Source organism: Vidua chalybeata (assembly GCF_026979565.1).
Source record: "Vidua chalybeata isolate OUT-0048 chromosome W unlocalized genomic scaffold, bVidCha1 merged haplotype SUPER_W_unloc_5, whole genome shotgun sequence".
NCBI classification, from domain to species: domain Eukaryota; kingdom Metazoa; phylum Chordata; class Aves; order Passeriformes; family Viduidae; genus Vidua; species Vidua chalybeata.
In genome coordinates, this window is record NW_026530340.1 from 1,034,543 (window position 1) to 1,050,161 (window position 15,619).

At 58.1% G+C, this 15,619-nt stretch overlaps 1 protein-coding gene, 1 long non-coding RNA gene and 1 pseudogene across 2 annotated transcripts; all 3 read left to right on the forward strand.

The window, feature by feature from the left end:
- Positions 1 to 15,619, forward strand: part of LOC128782943 (zinc finger protein 239-like) — a 138,432-nt pseudogene that overhangs the window by 16,914 nt on the left and 105,899 nt on the right.
- On the forward strand, positions 2,912 to 6,623 carry LOC128782980 (serine/threonine-protein kinase pim-1-like). The gene is made up of 6 exons (XM_053933574.1): positions 2,912 to 3,642; positions 4,487 to 4,537; positions 4,742 to 5,108; positions 5,723 to 5,899; positions 6,141 to 6,294; positions 6,488 to 6,623. The coding sequence occupies exons 1-5, from the start codon at positions 3,061 to 3,063 to the stop codon at positions 6,245 to 6,247; spliced, it is 1,284 nt and encodes a 427-aa protein (XP_053789549.1). The 5' UTR covers positions 2,912 to 3,060; the 3' UTR covers positions 6,248 to 6,294; positions 6,488 to 6,623.
- On the forward strand, positions 6,824 to 7,876 carry LOC128782987 (uncharacterized). The gene is made up of 2 exons (XR_008428936.1): positions 6,824 to 7,374; positions 7,658 to 7,876. It is a non-coding gene; the product is annotated as an uncharacterized LOC128782987 (long non-coding RNA).

Here is a 15,619-nt window from a genome sequence, read left to right on the forward strand (position 1 = left end):
CTGGCAGCTTTCGTCACTGAGAAATCCTTGGATCTAGGGAATTCTGGAGGAGGATTCCCAACTTTGGCCATGGGCACCTGGTCGAGATGGATGGTTTTTCCCATAGGAAAGAAAAGCACAAAGCCCAGGTGTTTTGGAAGGAGATGAGAGGTAGTCACCATGGGCCAAGAGAGTCAGACCTGCCTTTGCTGGCACCTTTCATCTGGGGAAATCCTTGGGTATTTGGAATTTTGAAAGTCTCCTCTGCTTCCACGAGGTCCCCATAGCATCACAACTGGTTCCATGACGTTCCCCAGTGTCACTGTGGTGTCCCTGGACCTGCATTGTCACACTGACCCATGGTTCCATGAGGTTCCCCAGTGTCACCGTGGTCGCTGTCAGAGGCTGGATGAGATCGATGTCCCCAGACACCTTGGGTTGAGCTGTCAATCAGTCACACAGCTGGGACAGCGCTAACCCAGCTCTGAACGCCCGAGCAATCACAAGTCCCAGCTGGGGGGAGGCCCATGAAGGCCCAGGGGCTTAAAACCAAGGAGCACAAGGTCAGCCCCTGCTATGGACTCTGCCTTCCCCTGGGGTTTGTGTCTCAGCCACACTGGAACCCCAGGAGCTGGGAGCCACAGGTGTGTCTTTCTGTGGAGCTTCTGTCCTTCTGTCTCTCTCTCTCTTTCCTCTCCTTCTAATGCTCTTTCTATGGAACATTTTTGGGTACCTCAACAACTGAAGTGTTTAAGGCTTTCCAGGCTAAATGGGCTGAGTGAATGAAGTTACTGCTATGACGAGTGTTTTACGTTGGATTGGATGTTGTATTAAATGCTTTTCCAAAGTATCTTGTTTTGCTGTACTTTGCCAGGAAAATTTTGTGGGTTCCCGAATGGGCGCTGAGGGGCACCTGGGGATTCTGGAGGGTCTGGGGGACACTTATGGGACAGATGGGGGCGGATACCGGGGGGTTCTGTGGGGCGCGGGGCATGATGGGAGTTGTAGTCCCGGCCCAAATGGGGCTCTATTGGGCTGCAGAGCATGACGGGAGTTGTAGTCCTGGCCCCAATGAGGCTCTATTGTGCCGTAGAGCATGATGGGAGTTGTAGTCGCAGCCCCAATGGGGCTCTATGGGGCCGCAGAGCATGACGGGAGTTGTAGGCAAAAGAAAAGCACACACTCCAGGCACCGCCCCCAAAGCCAGAATCTGTGGTGCTGATTGGTTGAGGGCCGTGATGGGCAGGAGCCTCGGCAAATGGGAGCAGCAGAGGCGGGAACAGCCCATTCAACCCCTCCAGTCCCTCCCAGCACAGCCCAGTTCATCCCCAGTACAGCCCAGTACAACCCCAGTGCCCCTCCAATCCCTCCCAGTACAGCCCAGTTCCTCCCAGTACACCTGAGTTCATTCCCAGGCCCATCCAGTTCCCCCCAGTGCCATCCATATTCCGCTCCAGTGTCCCCCAGTCTTCCCCACAGCGTTCCCGCCCATTGCGGGGCAGCGGCGCAGACGGAATGTCCTGCGGCCCAAACCTCCTGCTCCTGCCACACAGCGCCCAGCGTTCTCCCCCTCCTCCTCCTCTCCCAGCACGGCACAAATTCCAGCTCGGAGGAGGCTTCCCCAGAGAGGCTCCGGCTCCTGCTCCAGCCTGAGTGTCCCTGCAGAGGAACAGGGCATCTTTCAGGCACTTCCACAAGCTCAGGCTTCCCATTCCATGGGGAATCTGGGGTGGAAATGGCCTTTTTCAGAAAGACAAATGCAGAGGAGATGGATTAGAAATTATTAGGAAAAAAATGACCCTTCTTCCAGACAAAGTCCACCAAGTCATTGCCTGCATTTCTCCTTTTCAGATTCTCTCAGTCATCTCCTGAGAGGTCCAGCTTGTTCTGCTGCTTTCCATGAACTGATTGTGCTCTTGATTTATGAACCAATGCTCCAGATGTGGAATCATCTACACTGAACTCAGAAACAAACTCCCTCTGTCAGCCCATTTTCATCTTCTAGATCACTTTCAAGATGTCCATGGGGATGTTGCAATGATGATCTCACAGCTCTCCACTTCTGGCTGCAGGCTCTGCAGATTCTTTCTCTGAATTCAGCCAGGCTTGCATTCCCTGACAATTCCTGGTAGCCCGTCAGGGTTTCTTACGGTAGAACACTAACAATGAAAACCTCACCAATGGCACAACTGCCCAGCCCACAAGGAAAAGAAAGAAGAATTTGTACATTTCTGCAAACCTTTGTCCTGCTGTGCTGCAGGAGTTGGGCTGCATGCAGGTTGTGGAAAGGCAAGAGAAGCTGCAGCTGGTGGCACATCTTGTGACAGAAGCTGCTCAAAGCTTCCTCGTTCTCCAGGAAAGGTTCTTGGAAAGAGCAAACAGGACTGTGGAGAAGATTCTGGGAAAACTGAAAGAGCTTTTAAGAAATGAAATGAAAATGGAAAGAAACAATCCAAGATGTTTTTCTCTGTTTATTTTTATGATCCCTTTTCCATCTTGCACTACTTCTCCATCCCATTAATCCAAATGGGTCTCACTTCTAAGATCCATGACTTGGCAAGTTCTAGACCTGTAAAATACCATGAGCTACACACAGTTTGCCTTCCCCTGGGTTTGTTTTTTTTTTTTGAAATCATTGCTGGAGAGGTAAGTGCAGTGCTTGGGTCAGGTACAAATTCTGCATTCAGGGAATGTGCTCCGAGAGTGTTTGACCCTCAGCAGGGACAATGCACAGCAGCGCCCGAGGGGATTCCTGTGCCCCTGGGCAGGAGTCCAGACTCTGGGTCTGGGCTGAACAGGGCAAGGTTCCCGTGTTTGGAAAGGCTCAGGGGCTGCCCCGGGGAGCGCGGGGCTGGGCGCGGGGGCGAGCGGGCAACGGACAAACGGACACGGGGACAAACGGCCCCGGAGCTTCAGTTGCAGCAGCAGCAGCAGCAGCAGCAGCGGCAGCAGCAGTGAAAGCAGCGAAAGAAGCGGCTTTGTCGACTCCCTCTTGCTCCTCCTCTCCCTCTCCCGCTGTCCCGCAGCCTCTCCCGCTCTCCCTTTCCCGCTGTCCCCTCCTCTCCCAGTCTCTCTCTCCCCATGCCCGGCCGGGCCATGCCCCCGGCCCGCCCCCGGCCCCGGGCGGGGCTGCCCCATCCCCGTCTTCATCCCCGGCCGTCCCGCCGCGGTCTCGCCCCCGCCCGGCTCTGGCCGTGCTGGCGCTGGCGCTGCTGGGCGGGCATCAGTGCCTGGGGCTGGGGCGGCATCGCCGCCCTTTGGCTCCGCCTGGCCCGAGCCCGGCCCTGGCCCCGACGTGGGCTCCAGTCCCAGCCCCGGCGCCGGCTCCTCCTGGGCCCCGCGGAGGACACAGGCGGCGCGGCCGCTGCCGCCGCCTCCGCTGCGGCTTCCCCAGCCCGAGCTCCGCCGCTCGGCAGCGCGGCCGCCGGCCCCGAGCCGCCACTGTCCCGTTGCCAGGAGAGAACGCCTGGGCATGGCCGGCCCGGGGCGCTCGGGGGGCGCTCGGGGGCCGCTCCTGGCCCCGGGCCGAGTGCTGACAGCCGCGTCCCGCCCGCAGGGAAGGCGCAGGAGGCCCTGCAGGAGCGGTACCGGCTGGGTTCGCTGCTGGGCAGCGGCGGCTTCGGCAGCGTCTTCGCGGCCACGCGGCTCTCGGACGGCGCCCTGGTCAGCGGCGGGGCCGGCGGCGGGCGCAGGAGGAGGAGTGTCGGAACCCAAGGTGTCCCTCAGACACTCTTGGATGTTCCGGGCCCAGGGCAGAAGCCTCTGAGACCCTGGCAGGCGGCCAGGAACCCCTGTGGTCTTGAGTCTGACCCATGGAACAATTTACCAACCTTGCAGGAAGAACAAGAAATCACAAAAGTTTAGATATTATAATAGATGTAGTCACAAAGTGAAAGGTAGGATTTTTGAGTGCTGTACAGGGGGGTTTTAGGCCTTGTACAGAGGGGTCTGAGTTTTGTACATGGGGGTCAGAGGTTCTAAGATGGAGGGATTTGGGCGTGCCCTTTCCTCCTCCTTTCTTCTTCCTATTCCCCATGTTCTTGGTGGTGTTGGCACTCACAGATTGGTTTAGAGTAGAAAGTCACTGTTCAACATAGGTAATAGGCATTGGGGAAAAACTATAAACACCTAATACGTAATGTGTGATATAAAAGATGGCACCAGCCCCTCGGGAGAGGGAGACAGGGACAGAGACAGAGACAGGGACAGAGACGGAGACAGAGAAGAAGACGAAGAGAGACGCAGAGAGAGACGCAGAGGGAGAAGAAATCAGGGACAATGTCAGGGAGTCTGTGTGCCTTGAGATAACATGCAATAAACTGCCTTGAGACCAGACGACTGAAGACTGCTGAGTCTTTCTTTGAAGGCACGGGTTGGAGGAGAGACTTTACCACCACCCGGAGTCACCCCAATCTGGGGGAAGGCTCCGGCAGAGGAGGAGGAGGAGGAGGATGGGGTTGGGCTAGGCGGGGGGTGAGGTGAACCCGCTGCTGTCCCTTGCTCGCAGGTGGCCATCAAAAGGGTGCCGCAGGATCGCATCCGGCACTGGGGCGAGCTGGTGAGTGAGCGGGGCCAGCGGCAGAAGCCGGGCCGTGCCGGGCGGGGATGAGCCGGGGCCCGGCAGGGTGGGAGCTGCCGGGAGCCCTGCAGGGAGAGCGGGCGTGGGCTGAGCGGGGCATGCACAGCATCCCGGGCTGGCTGAGGGCTTCCCCAGCCCCGGCACGGCCTCAGCCCCACTGACGGCATCGCGCTCCTCCCGCAGCCCGACGGCACCAGCGCACCCCTGGAGATCGTGCTGCTGGCCAAGGTGGCCTCTGGCTGCGCTGGTGTCATTCAGCTCCTGGAGTGGCTCGAGCTCCCCGACAGCTTCTTGCTGGTGCTGGAGCGCCCGGAGCGGTGCCAGGACCTGTCGGGTTTCCTGGCGGAGCGGAGGTTCCTGCCGGAGGAGGAGGCGCGGGGGCTGTTCCGCCAGGTGCTGGAGGCCGTGCGGCACTGCACCAGCTGCGGGGTCCTGCACAGGGACATCAAGCCCCAGAACATCCTGCTCGACCTGGCCACCGGGCAGCTGAAACTGATCGAATTTGGCTGTGGCGCCTTCCTCCAAGACACAGCCTACACCCAGTTTGCAGGTGAGCCCTGCCAGGGGATGCTCCTGGGCATCTCATGGCCCAGCCGGGGTGCAGCACCGGGGCTCCCCCTATTGCAGCTGGGATGGGATTAATGCTGGAGCCAGGTTGATTTGGGTGGGGGTGTGAGGGGTCCAGCTCCCAGCCCTGCTGACAGCCTTCAGCACCCACTGTGCCCTGGGCTGGGGCTGGAGCTGGGGCAGCCAGCCTGACAAAAACCCCCATGTGGGTAGCAGAGAGGGGAGTCTGACCCCGTGCCCTGGACAGTTTGGTGTGCAGGCGAGGAAGGGCTTGGACTGCTCTGCTCCCCTTGTTTGCCTTGACTTGTTAACATTTTTGGGGGGCTGTGCAGGCAGGTAGTCGAGTGAGTTTCTCCACCACTGGGTGAGTTTTTCTTTTGTGTGTCATGGTTGGGCCTTCCCAGGGTTTCTGCTGCCCTCTTCCAGCACCAGTGGCTTCTTTTCCAGCCCCGAGTCAGTACACAAGTCCCAGGTGCTGGCGAGAGGGCAGCGGTCACCCCGTGTGCCACTGGGGCAGCCCCCACATGCCCAGGGGTGCTGGGGCCAGGCTCTGGGAGCAGCAGCATCCCCCTGCTGAACTCTGTCTGTGTTCCACAGGAACCCTGTCCTACAGCCCACCAGAGTGGATCCACCACCGACGCTACCATGGCGAGGCAGCGACCATCTGGTCCCTGGGCCTCCTGCTGTGCCACCTGGTCATGGGCAAGCACCCGTTCAGGAGGGGCCAGGAGATCATCTGGGGGCGGATCTTGTTCCCACGACGGCTCTCTCAAGGTGGATCCTCATCTCTGGGCACAGGGGCAATACCAGTGCTGGGAGACAGCAGCAGCTCGTGGGCATCCTGCTCTGGCAGCTGCTGAGGAGGTGGCACATGTCCTGCTCTCCTGCTCTCCTCCAAACAGAGAATCCATGGGGAGGTTTAGGCCCAGCTCTGGGCACACCCAGCATGGCCGGGGCATGGGAACAGGGGGGCAACTTCTCCAACTGACTGGTGATTCCTGGTTTCTCTCCCCAGAGTGCCAGGATGTCATTAAGAGGTGTTTGTCCATGCAGCCCTTGGACAGGCCATCCTTAGAAGAGCTTTTCTGTGATCCTTGGGTGCAGGGTGTTCCTCTGCCCTAGAGGATGGGAGAGATCCAGGTGCACAGTTGGATCCAGGGGCCTGGCAGGTAACAGCTCCACACATCTCTTGGCAATCAGTGGCAAAGCCAACCAGACAGGTTTTGTGCTGCCTGTAGCTCTGAGCAGGGGTCAGCAGAAGGGAACATGCAGCTCTTGGGCTGGAGCTGAGCTGGAGACCTGGTGTGGCAAGCACTGGTGGCCACCATCCCCCGGGTTTTGCTTGTCCTGGTTCCCTGACAGCTGGGGCCCTGGGCAGAACCCTGACAGCCTGGTCTGGCCCCAGGGAAGGAGAAGGAGCCCCTGGAGAAGCTGCACCAGGTGGGGCTGCTGCTGCTGGAGACACCAAGGACAACCTCAAGGATGACAATCTCTTCCTCGGCCTGGCCAGCTGAAGATGATGGACTTGGATTCTGGCACCTTCTCCAAAGCCAGGCTCCACAGGGAATTTGCAGATGAGTCCACACGCAGGGGATGCTCCCAGATTTGGGCATTGCACAGCCTGGCTGGGAACCAAAGGTTCCCCCTTTGTTGGGGGGGATGCAGCTGATCCTTCAGTCGGCTGCCAGGATGCTTTTGGCAGGGCTGGGGGCATGGGCTGGGGTGGGTACGAAATGGGAGTGGGCTCCTGGCCCTGCCAACAGCCCCCAGCACCCACCATGCCCCGGGCTGGGGCTGGGGCTGGGGCAGCCAGCCCGACACAAACCAACCCCCATGGTGGGAGCAGAGGTGGGACTCCAGAACCTGTGCAGGGGCTGCTTTGCTTTGCAGGCAAGGAAGGGCTTGGGCTGCTCCACTGCCCTTGTTTGCTTTGGGATCAGCGTTATTTTGGGGGCAGTGCAGGGGGAAGGGAGAAAGCCTGGGCTTCCCTCACCTGTGGGTGGGTTTTCCCTGGCATGCAGGGGTTGAGCCTTCCTCAAGGCCCTGACCTTTTTTCTTGTTCCCCTTTTTGTCTGTAATCTATTTTCAAGAATTTGTTGTGTGTTTTTCTAGAGGAAGCGTTCCAGGTGGGGTCCAGACTGGATCGGGAAGTGCTTGGGAGCAGCTGCGGCGTGGATGGGCCGTGCCCTTGGAGAAGGCTGAGGACATCGTTTGGGAGCAGCTTTTCTTCCAGCGGTGGATGGCGTCAGGTGGGTCCCGTCTGCTTGGCATGGTGGGATCAGAGCTTTGGGGAGATGGCAGCGAGCACAGGAGCATCCTGCTCCGGGCAGCTGCTGAGGGCTGGATGTGCCGTGGCTGGCTGCAGGCTGGGCACATGTCCTGCCCTCCTGCTCTGCTGCCAAAGGCAGCAGTGATGGGCAGCTCTGGGCACCGCTCTGGGCACGGCCAGCATGGCCTGGGCACCGCGGGCGGCTGGGACAAGGGGACAGGAGCCTTCAGCTGAGGGGCACTTTCTGGTTTCTCTCCTTGCAGCCGGGCTCTGCAGGTGCTGAGGCTGCTCTGGGCTCTGCCAGGGCTCTGCTGGAGCTCAGCACCGGGCCAGAATCAGCCAAAGAAGAAATGGTGTGACCTGCAGCACCGCCTTGCTTGAGCATTTCAGCAACACAGCTCAAGTTTGCAGAATGTACACCTCCAAGGGAAAAGATGCCACCACCCAAAAAATAAACTTGTTCAATAGCTTCTGAAATGAAATCAATCTGGGATGACCCCAAATGACATTTTGCAGCTTGCTCAAGCTGTAGCTCAGCCCTTCTCTGAACAGTTCTCTCCCCCACCTGCCTTTTACTTCCCAACTGCTCCCTCTTTTCCCCCAGTGAGTTCCCAGCCCGTGGCAGTCTCCATCACACTGTTGCCTTCCTTGATGCCCCTCACCACGAGGAAGGCCGAGCCCCAGGCTTAGGGACTCATCCTGTCACGGGCTGAGGAGCAGCAATGTCTCAGAGGTCTGGTTGGATTTTAGTGTCCTTCAGAGCTGCTCTCCAGCCCTCAGCTCTCCTCACTGCTGAGTTCCCACTCCCTTTTCCTTGTCCTTCCAGCACAATGAGCTCTGTGAATCCCCTTGAGCCTCCCCACTCTTCCCAGCCCATGCACCCACCTCAGTTAGGCTGAAGCTGCAGCTTCTCTGTCTCCTCTGGCACACCAGTCCAGTCCCCTGTGCGGGGAGCCCCAGCCCCAGAGCACAGCACTCAGCAGTGCAGTCCGGGCTGGAGCAGCTGCCCTGCAGCCCTGGCTTGGCTCTTGGTGGCAAGGGAATGCTCCCTGTTTGCAGCTGTCCCTGCAGGATGGCCCCAGGGCAGAGCCCAGCCGGGCTCCCACTGCAGCCCTGAAGCTTGGGGCAGACAGGGGTCCCAGAGCTGAGGTTCATGGGGAGCACCCGCAGCTGTGCCTGGCACTCTGTTGCCGTGTGTCACAGTGCAGGCTGCCTTGTACTGGGTTAATGGACCAGCCCCTGCTTTGACTGACAGGGGCCTCGCCCATCACATCTCTCCCGAGGCTGCAGGCATTTCTCAGGCCAGAATCTGAAGGGGTGCAGCCAGAGGGCCCTGGGGACTCTCTGTTGGTCAGACACCTGGCACAGGCTGTACAGATGGGCTGGGGAGCCCTGAGCCCTCTGGGCAGGTGGCCCCATACCTGTCACAGGATGGGGCCACACACAGGAGCGTCATTACTACGTCAGCGGGCTGTTCTTCGGTGAGATCCAGCAGGGCCTGTTCAGCCTCTGCTCAGCAAACTGATTGTCCATGAGCCACTGGTGGATGTACCTCACCATGGCGGGCAGCTGGAGAAGGCACGGGGAGACTTGGAAAGCTGCCAGAGGGAGGAATGTCCCCAGCTTCCCCAGAGAAGTGCTTCCCTTCCTACCACACTGCCATGGCCTCAAAGGCTTCCAGTGACCAGCAGGCGTGGCTTGGGAGGCCAAGCAATTCCTGGGAGGATCAAACCCTGGCCACAGGCTGCTTATTTGCTTTGGATTGCAAAACCCCTCTGCTACGAGCATATCCAGCAGGGCAGCACAGGTTTTGGCTTTGAAGGTGTGTGAATATGCTCTGAGCCCTGTGCCCATGGTGTGGGTCTCTTCCTCCTGAATCCTCTTGATGAATTTGCAAACCAGGTGTAGGAGAAGGGCAGGAAGCCAGGGATGTTCCACGGAATGATCCAAGCGCAGTGCTCGGCTGAGCGGTGACAGCAGGCCCAGCCCAGGTGGGGATGGCTGCAGGTACCTCCACTGTTCTGCGGAAGAGGCCACGGGCAGGGTCCTGCTCTTGTGTGCGGTCCACGGCTGCATCTGGCAAAGAGCAAGCGCAGCCAGAGCTGAGGGGCTGCGGGAGAGGCCAGAGAACACAGCCCAGCCCTGCGCTCCCCAGGCAGGGACAGCCCCGGGATGCCCCAGGGGATGGAGCAGGGCCACGGCGGGGTGTCTGCCCGGCCCCTCTTCTGTCCTGTCCATGGGCATGTCCCCAGGGGATGGGATGGGATGGGATGGGATGGGATGGGATGGGATGGGATGGGATGGGATGGGATGGGATGGGATGCCATGGGATGCCATGGGATGCCATGGGATGCCATGGGATGCCATGGGATGGGATGCAGTGGGATGCAGTGGGATGGGATGCAATGGTGCCAAGCTGGCTGCAGGCACCACCCCTAAGCCCAGCTCTGCCACTCACCCTCCTGTAGAGTCTTGAACCGCACCACCTCTTTGATCTCCTCTACTGGGGAAGCTCCAGGGCCTTCTTCCTCCTCCTGCACCCAGGCCAGCTTGGGCCCTCTCAGGGATCTCTGCTCCATGGCAGTGACTGGATTTGTGGCGAGTTGCAGGAGAGATGCCTCGGAAAAGCTCCGAGTCAGCAAGTCCTGCAGTCGTGCCTGGAAGGCACCTTCAAGAGAGAAGCCTCAGGAAGGCTACAGGACAGCAAGTCCTGCACTCTGGTCTCGAGGGCTCCTGCCACAAGGACAGGAGAATCCTGTCAAGGATTGATTGTGGTCTGGCCTCGAGGGCACCAGTGGCAGGGATGGGAGATGCCTCCGGGGCACCAAGTCCCAAGGTCTGCCCTCAAGGGTACCTGCAGGAATAACGCCTGGGAAAAGCTCCAGGTCAGACACGAACGAGTGCGCTGTGCGGGGGCTCCTCACGGCACCGCTCTGTCCCATCCTGTCCTGTCGTGTGCTCCAAGCACTGTGGCGTGGTCTTGTCACCGCCAGCTCCTGTGTCACCCCGTGTCACAAAGGGCCCTTGGACATGCTGTCCCGTTCCATGACACGGTGACCACGCAGCACCGTGTCACAAAGGGGCCCTGCACACACTGCCCCCTGCCCTGGGGCTGACCCCAGCCCAACCAAAGCGGCCCAGGTTGGAAGGAATCCCTCACCCCAAGTGTCTAAGAGAGCCCAACAGGGTCTTTAGGAACGGCTCAAACCATCAGCAAACGCTGCCCTGCTCTGCGGGCTCAGGGCAGCAGAAGGAGCCCCCAGGGCTGCCGACGCAGCTGTGCTGGGAAGGGCACAGGTCCTTCCACAGAAGCTGGCACGGCCTCCTTGGGACACGTCCCGGCTGGTGGCCATCCTAAACCCGCGGGTGTGACACAGACAAGGAACGTGTGGGCCAGGGCACCAATGCTGCTCTGACCCCTGGGGCCCGGGGAGCGCTGACATCAGCAGGTGTGGCAGAGTCCCTGCCCAAGCAGACCTGCCACCCCCCGAGCCCTGGCAGCGCTGGTGCCCTTCTCCTGCCCCAGAGACCTGTGCCCGTGGGGGGCTTCTGTGCCAGAGGGAGCCAAAGCCCACGTGCATTGGGGGCTGCGCTCCTGCCTGCAGGGGCTCTTGGCAGGAGCACCTGGAGCAACTGCTGGCAACACTTGGTCTCTGTCAGAAGCTCTTGCCCCATGCTGAAATTATTTTCTCATTGAAGTTATTGCCTTCAGCACAAAAACACCTTAGTGGCAAAGGCACAGAAGAATCTGGCAAGTAAGAATCCTCAGTTCAGGAAAGCTTTCCTTCCCATTGTTCAACTCAAGTAGTTCCAAATATTTGCAAACTTCCCAAATTAATTTGGATGGCGTGAGGAGGTGAAGAGTTGGAATTTTGCTTCCCATCTCAAACCAGCAACTCATTTGCTTTAACCTCATCCACTGAGGATCACTTTACAGAACATAAGACTACACAAAAAAAGGGCAAAAACAAGGGCCATTCTTTGGTTTTCTATGAAGGGATGATAATATCCTAATTCTCTTAAGGAAAAAAGCTCTCAAGAAATGAAAGTCCACTCAGTGGTACAAAAGTAGCCCAAAGAAATGAGCAGATGGCAAAAGGGCTAATCCTCCCCTAGTACAGATATCTAAGTGGCCAATAAAGTGCAGCTCTCCCCTCTTGTTCCCTGCAGCAGAATCAGGACCATGAAGAGGAAAAGTCACAGATATTCTTTCTGCCCTCCCTAACCAAAGCTGTGCCAAAGCACAGATGCTGCCTTCCAACTGACTCAAATTCCAGCCTAAACCTCTCACCTTCCACACAACTCCTTCTCCAACACCCCACCAGCACCAACCCCCCCAAACTTCCGCACAGATCCCTCAACAACCCGCCAGGAGCCCCAGCTGTCCCCGTCCCTCCGCAGAGCTTCCCCACCCTCCAGCAGACGCCCTGGTTCCCTGCAGGTGCCGTGGGATGGCACTCAGGAGGATCTGCTCCAAGGCCTTCCCCTGGAGCATGCTCAGGCTGCCAGGCCTGTGGTTCCTGGATCATCCTTCCCACCGAGCCTTCCTGTGCACGGCTGTTCCATTTGCACCTTTGCGCTCAGCTCGGACTTCTCCACTGACCCACGAGTGCTGGTTGGAGAGGATGGAGAGCAGCCTGGCAAGCTCTTTCTCCAGCTCCCTCTTTACTCTTGGGGAGGTAGAACATTCCACAGGAAAGCAACTGCTGCCACAAGGAGCGGGTGGCCTCCGGCACCTTTGGCAATGAAACGAGGCCTTTGTTTGACAGAAGGAAGCACAAGCAATTCACATGAGTAAACAAGGAATTAGCACAGACTTACCTAAGTACTTAGCAGCAGTTAGCATAAGGAAAAACCTGGCAGGCCTAACTTGACCTGAGAGTGACTTGACAAAAAGCTTTAGCCATAGTCTACCAGAAGAACTAAGGGCAAGTGTGGAGTCAGCCCTGTGCAGGGAAGCCATGAGGAAGACTTTGTGCTGCTTTGGGGCATGGAGACGGCTCCTGGCCAGGGCCTGGACATCAGCTTCAAGTACAGCAATCTGACACAATGTATTTCTAAACCCCTGCCTATCGAATCACCTCAGCAGTGTAAAGACGGATGGTATGTTTGATACAATTCCTACATCAACCCACTGAAATTTATAGGTGGTGGAGAAACATTCCAGTGGGTGCAGACCCCTGCCCTCCTGCCAGGTCAGTAAAAGGGCTTTTGGCAGACAGTGCATTTGTCTGCCGATTTCTTTGAATAAGGGAGACCCCTCAGGACTGCTGTATCCATTGGCCTTGACCTGTAGGCACTGCACAAGCTTAAAATCAGCTGCCTCAGCTTCCAGGACCTCTCTTGGCCAGCATCCTGACGTGGATGCAGGACTGCTGCGAGGTACTGCTGGGACCCAGCGGGACGGGACCGGCTGTCTCGTGTCCACGTAGCACCCCCTGACACAGCCAGGGTCATCCCAAAACCAGAGAAACGCTCACGTGTCAGCACAGGGGAGCAAGGAGCACTGGGCTCCCCTCAGGGTATCTCAGCTGGGCTCGCTCCACAACACACCCCCACTTTAAGGCCTGCTGATGCCCAGCTGCCAGAAATGCCTACCTTGTTCTCTCCAAGATGCACGGTGAGAGCCAATGAGCAGGATGCCTTGGGAGGCAAACTTTCCCAGCCTTTTCTGAGGCCAGGGACACACCAAGATCAGCCAAGACTCTCCACGCTGCCTGGCCCTCACAGCCCAGCTCTGTGCTGGCCCTGGTCCACAGCAGCATCCACCAAGCAAGAGGCAAATGCATATTGCCAAGAGTTGAAACCCAGCAGACTGGGAAGATGTGAAAAGTGTGTGTGTAAAGGCCTTTTAATTCACAGCTCTCAAAGAGAGCTTTGGGGCTCGTGGCTGGACAGAGATGCTGCTGCTCAAGCCTCTGTCCAAAGGGGGGAACACACCATGCTGCAGGTGCTTGGGTTGGTCTCCGCAGGTCCAGGCGGATGCCAAACCTGCTCTTCGCAGCCTTCTCCCTTGCCCTGCCCCTCTGCCAAGCGCAAAGGGCCTCAAGGACTGAAAGGACCACAGAGAGCCCAAGGGGGACACTTGCACCTGCCTGACTGGGAGCTCCCTGGGAAGCACTTCCCTTGAGAAGCAAGCCCCTTTCCTCCAAAGGCATTTCCCCAAACGTGTAGCTTTCCTGGGGAACACCAAGACACTCTTAAGAAAAGCTGGCAAGGCTGAATGACTTCAGGTCCTTTCAGGACAGGCACTCCAGCTGTAGCTCCTATTCCCCCAAGTGGGTTTCCAGGTGGAGGTTCAGAGGTGCAGCCCCAGGCCCTCTACAAACACAGGCTGCCTGCTGCCTCTTCACCTGCCTCACCTCCTGCCTGGGGTCACAGCAGCAAAACCAGGCTGTTCCAGCCAGAGCCCAGAGCCCTGTTCCCGCAGGACGCTCTTGCCAGCACCTTCCAGGAGTCTCCACTGTGCACACAGCGCTTTTCATGCCCACTCTCAAGAGCCTTTGGAACGCAGAGCACAACCTGGCTGGCTCTGCCACCAGCACAGCCCAAACACAGGCGGAGGAAGAAGCAGCAGGGGTTGTTTTGCTGCCATGCCCAAGAGAACCTGGAAGGGTGCCCTCCCTCTGGTCTCACTTGGTTGGCTTTCTGACTGGGTCTGAGGCTGGGGCTGCCATTCCTTGCTTGTGGGGACCAGAACCACACCCGGGATCCCAGCACTGCCTGACAGCGCTCCGGGCACTGGCACGGTCACATGCCTGAGTCTCGGGCACTGTGCTGCTGCTTCATTTGCTCTTAGGCACACCCAAAGCTCTCTGTTAAGCCCAGATGGTCTCTGGTTCTGCCCTCTTCCTGATCCTGTGCAGGGATGGAGCACTGCTGTGCTTTCAGGAAGCTCTTCTTGAAAACTTCCATCATTCCAAGCTCCTTTGCCCTCTGTGGATGCTTGCCATGGAATCCCTCACAGCTGGGTTCAGAGCATCCTCAGCTTGGCTCTTCCAACATCCAGGGGCTCCAGGGTGCTCAGCAAGATCTGTAACTCCACAGTGTTGTGGAACTGGACCTTCAGCACTGATCTGCCCTCGTTCCTCTGTGTGTGTGCACAAAACACGGCGTGGAAGAGAACGGCAGGAGGGGCCTCTGTGTCCCAGGGCCCCGGATTTGCATCGCTTCAGCTCCACAGAGATGCAGGTAAGTGAAGCAGCCAAACAGTTTATGAATGGAAGGCAAAGCAAAGGGATGAGCTGGAAGGGAAGAAAGGGGATGGGCAGGGTCTGAGGGCTGCAGGGAGGGAGCTGTCAACAGGGAGGGAGAAGGCAGGAGCTATGGGAGCTTCCCAGAGGCTCAGCTGTGCCAGTCACCAGCTGTGCCTGGAGCTCCAGCTGGTCTCCTCTGGTCTCCAGGTGGTCTCACCTTCCAAGGGATCTGCAGGTCTTAAAGAGACACTGGTTCTTCTGAGCCAGCAGATGGAAGTAGTTCTCCAGCTCTTCCCTCAGACATCACCTGAACAAATATGCTTATGTGGGAGGGGCTGTCGTCTTCACTCAGGGCTTGAAGGGCTGGAAGAGAGAGGAACAGAGCCACGGTCAGAGCCTGGATCTGCAGGAATCCAAGGAGACCTTTCTGCCAGGGCCATCCCACCCAGTTCTTGCCATGGCCACAAGAGAGGAAGGGGCAAGGGGATCAGCTGCAAGGTGCTGGCCATGAATCCCCCCGCCCACGTTCCTGAAATCTCTGTGTGCTCTGCTCATGCCACCCCTCATCCACACAGGGAGTGAAGCCCACCACAGCTGGGGCTGGGATTGCAGCTCCCTGCCCAGGCATTGCAGCTTGCCCAGCCAGCCCCTGCTGACAGCTCACTGCCCTCATTCACACTCACGGAGGGCCTGGATCTCTTCCTTCTGCCCCATCAGGAGCACCCCAGCAATCCCTGGGAACACAGGCTAGCCATAACTAAGGCTACTGTGGCTATTTTCCAGTTTGCTTTATGGCTTAATAAGGTGAGGAATTCATGGATCTTTTAAGTTCTGCTGGAAGGCAGGCACGTGGATTCAGAGCTATCACACACTAACTATATGGTTTTGGGGTTACTTTAATAATGGTACCCACTGTGAGGAAATGACACCAGGGGAAATTTTCTCCCAGCCCTTCACCCAGCTCTTTGGGTCTCCCGCACCAATTCTCAAAGGGTTCAGATCCACTCTAAATACTAATGATATCATACA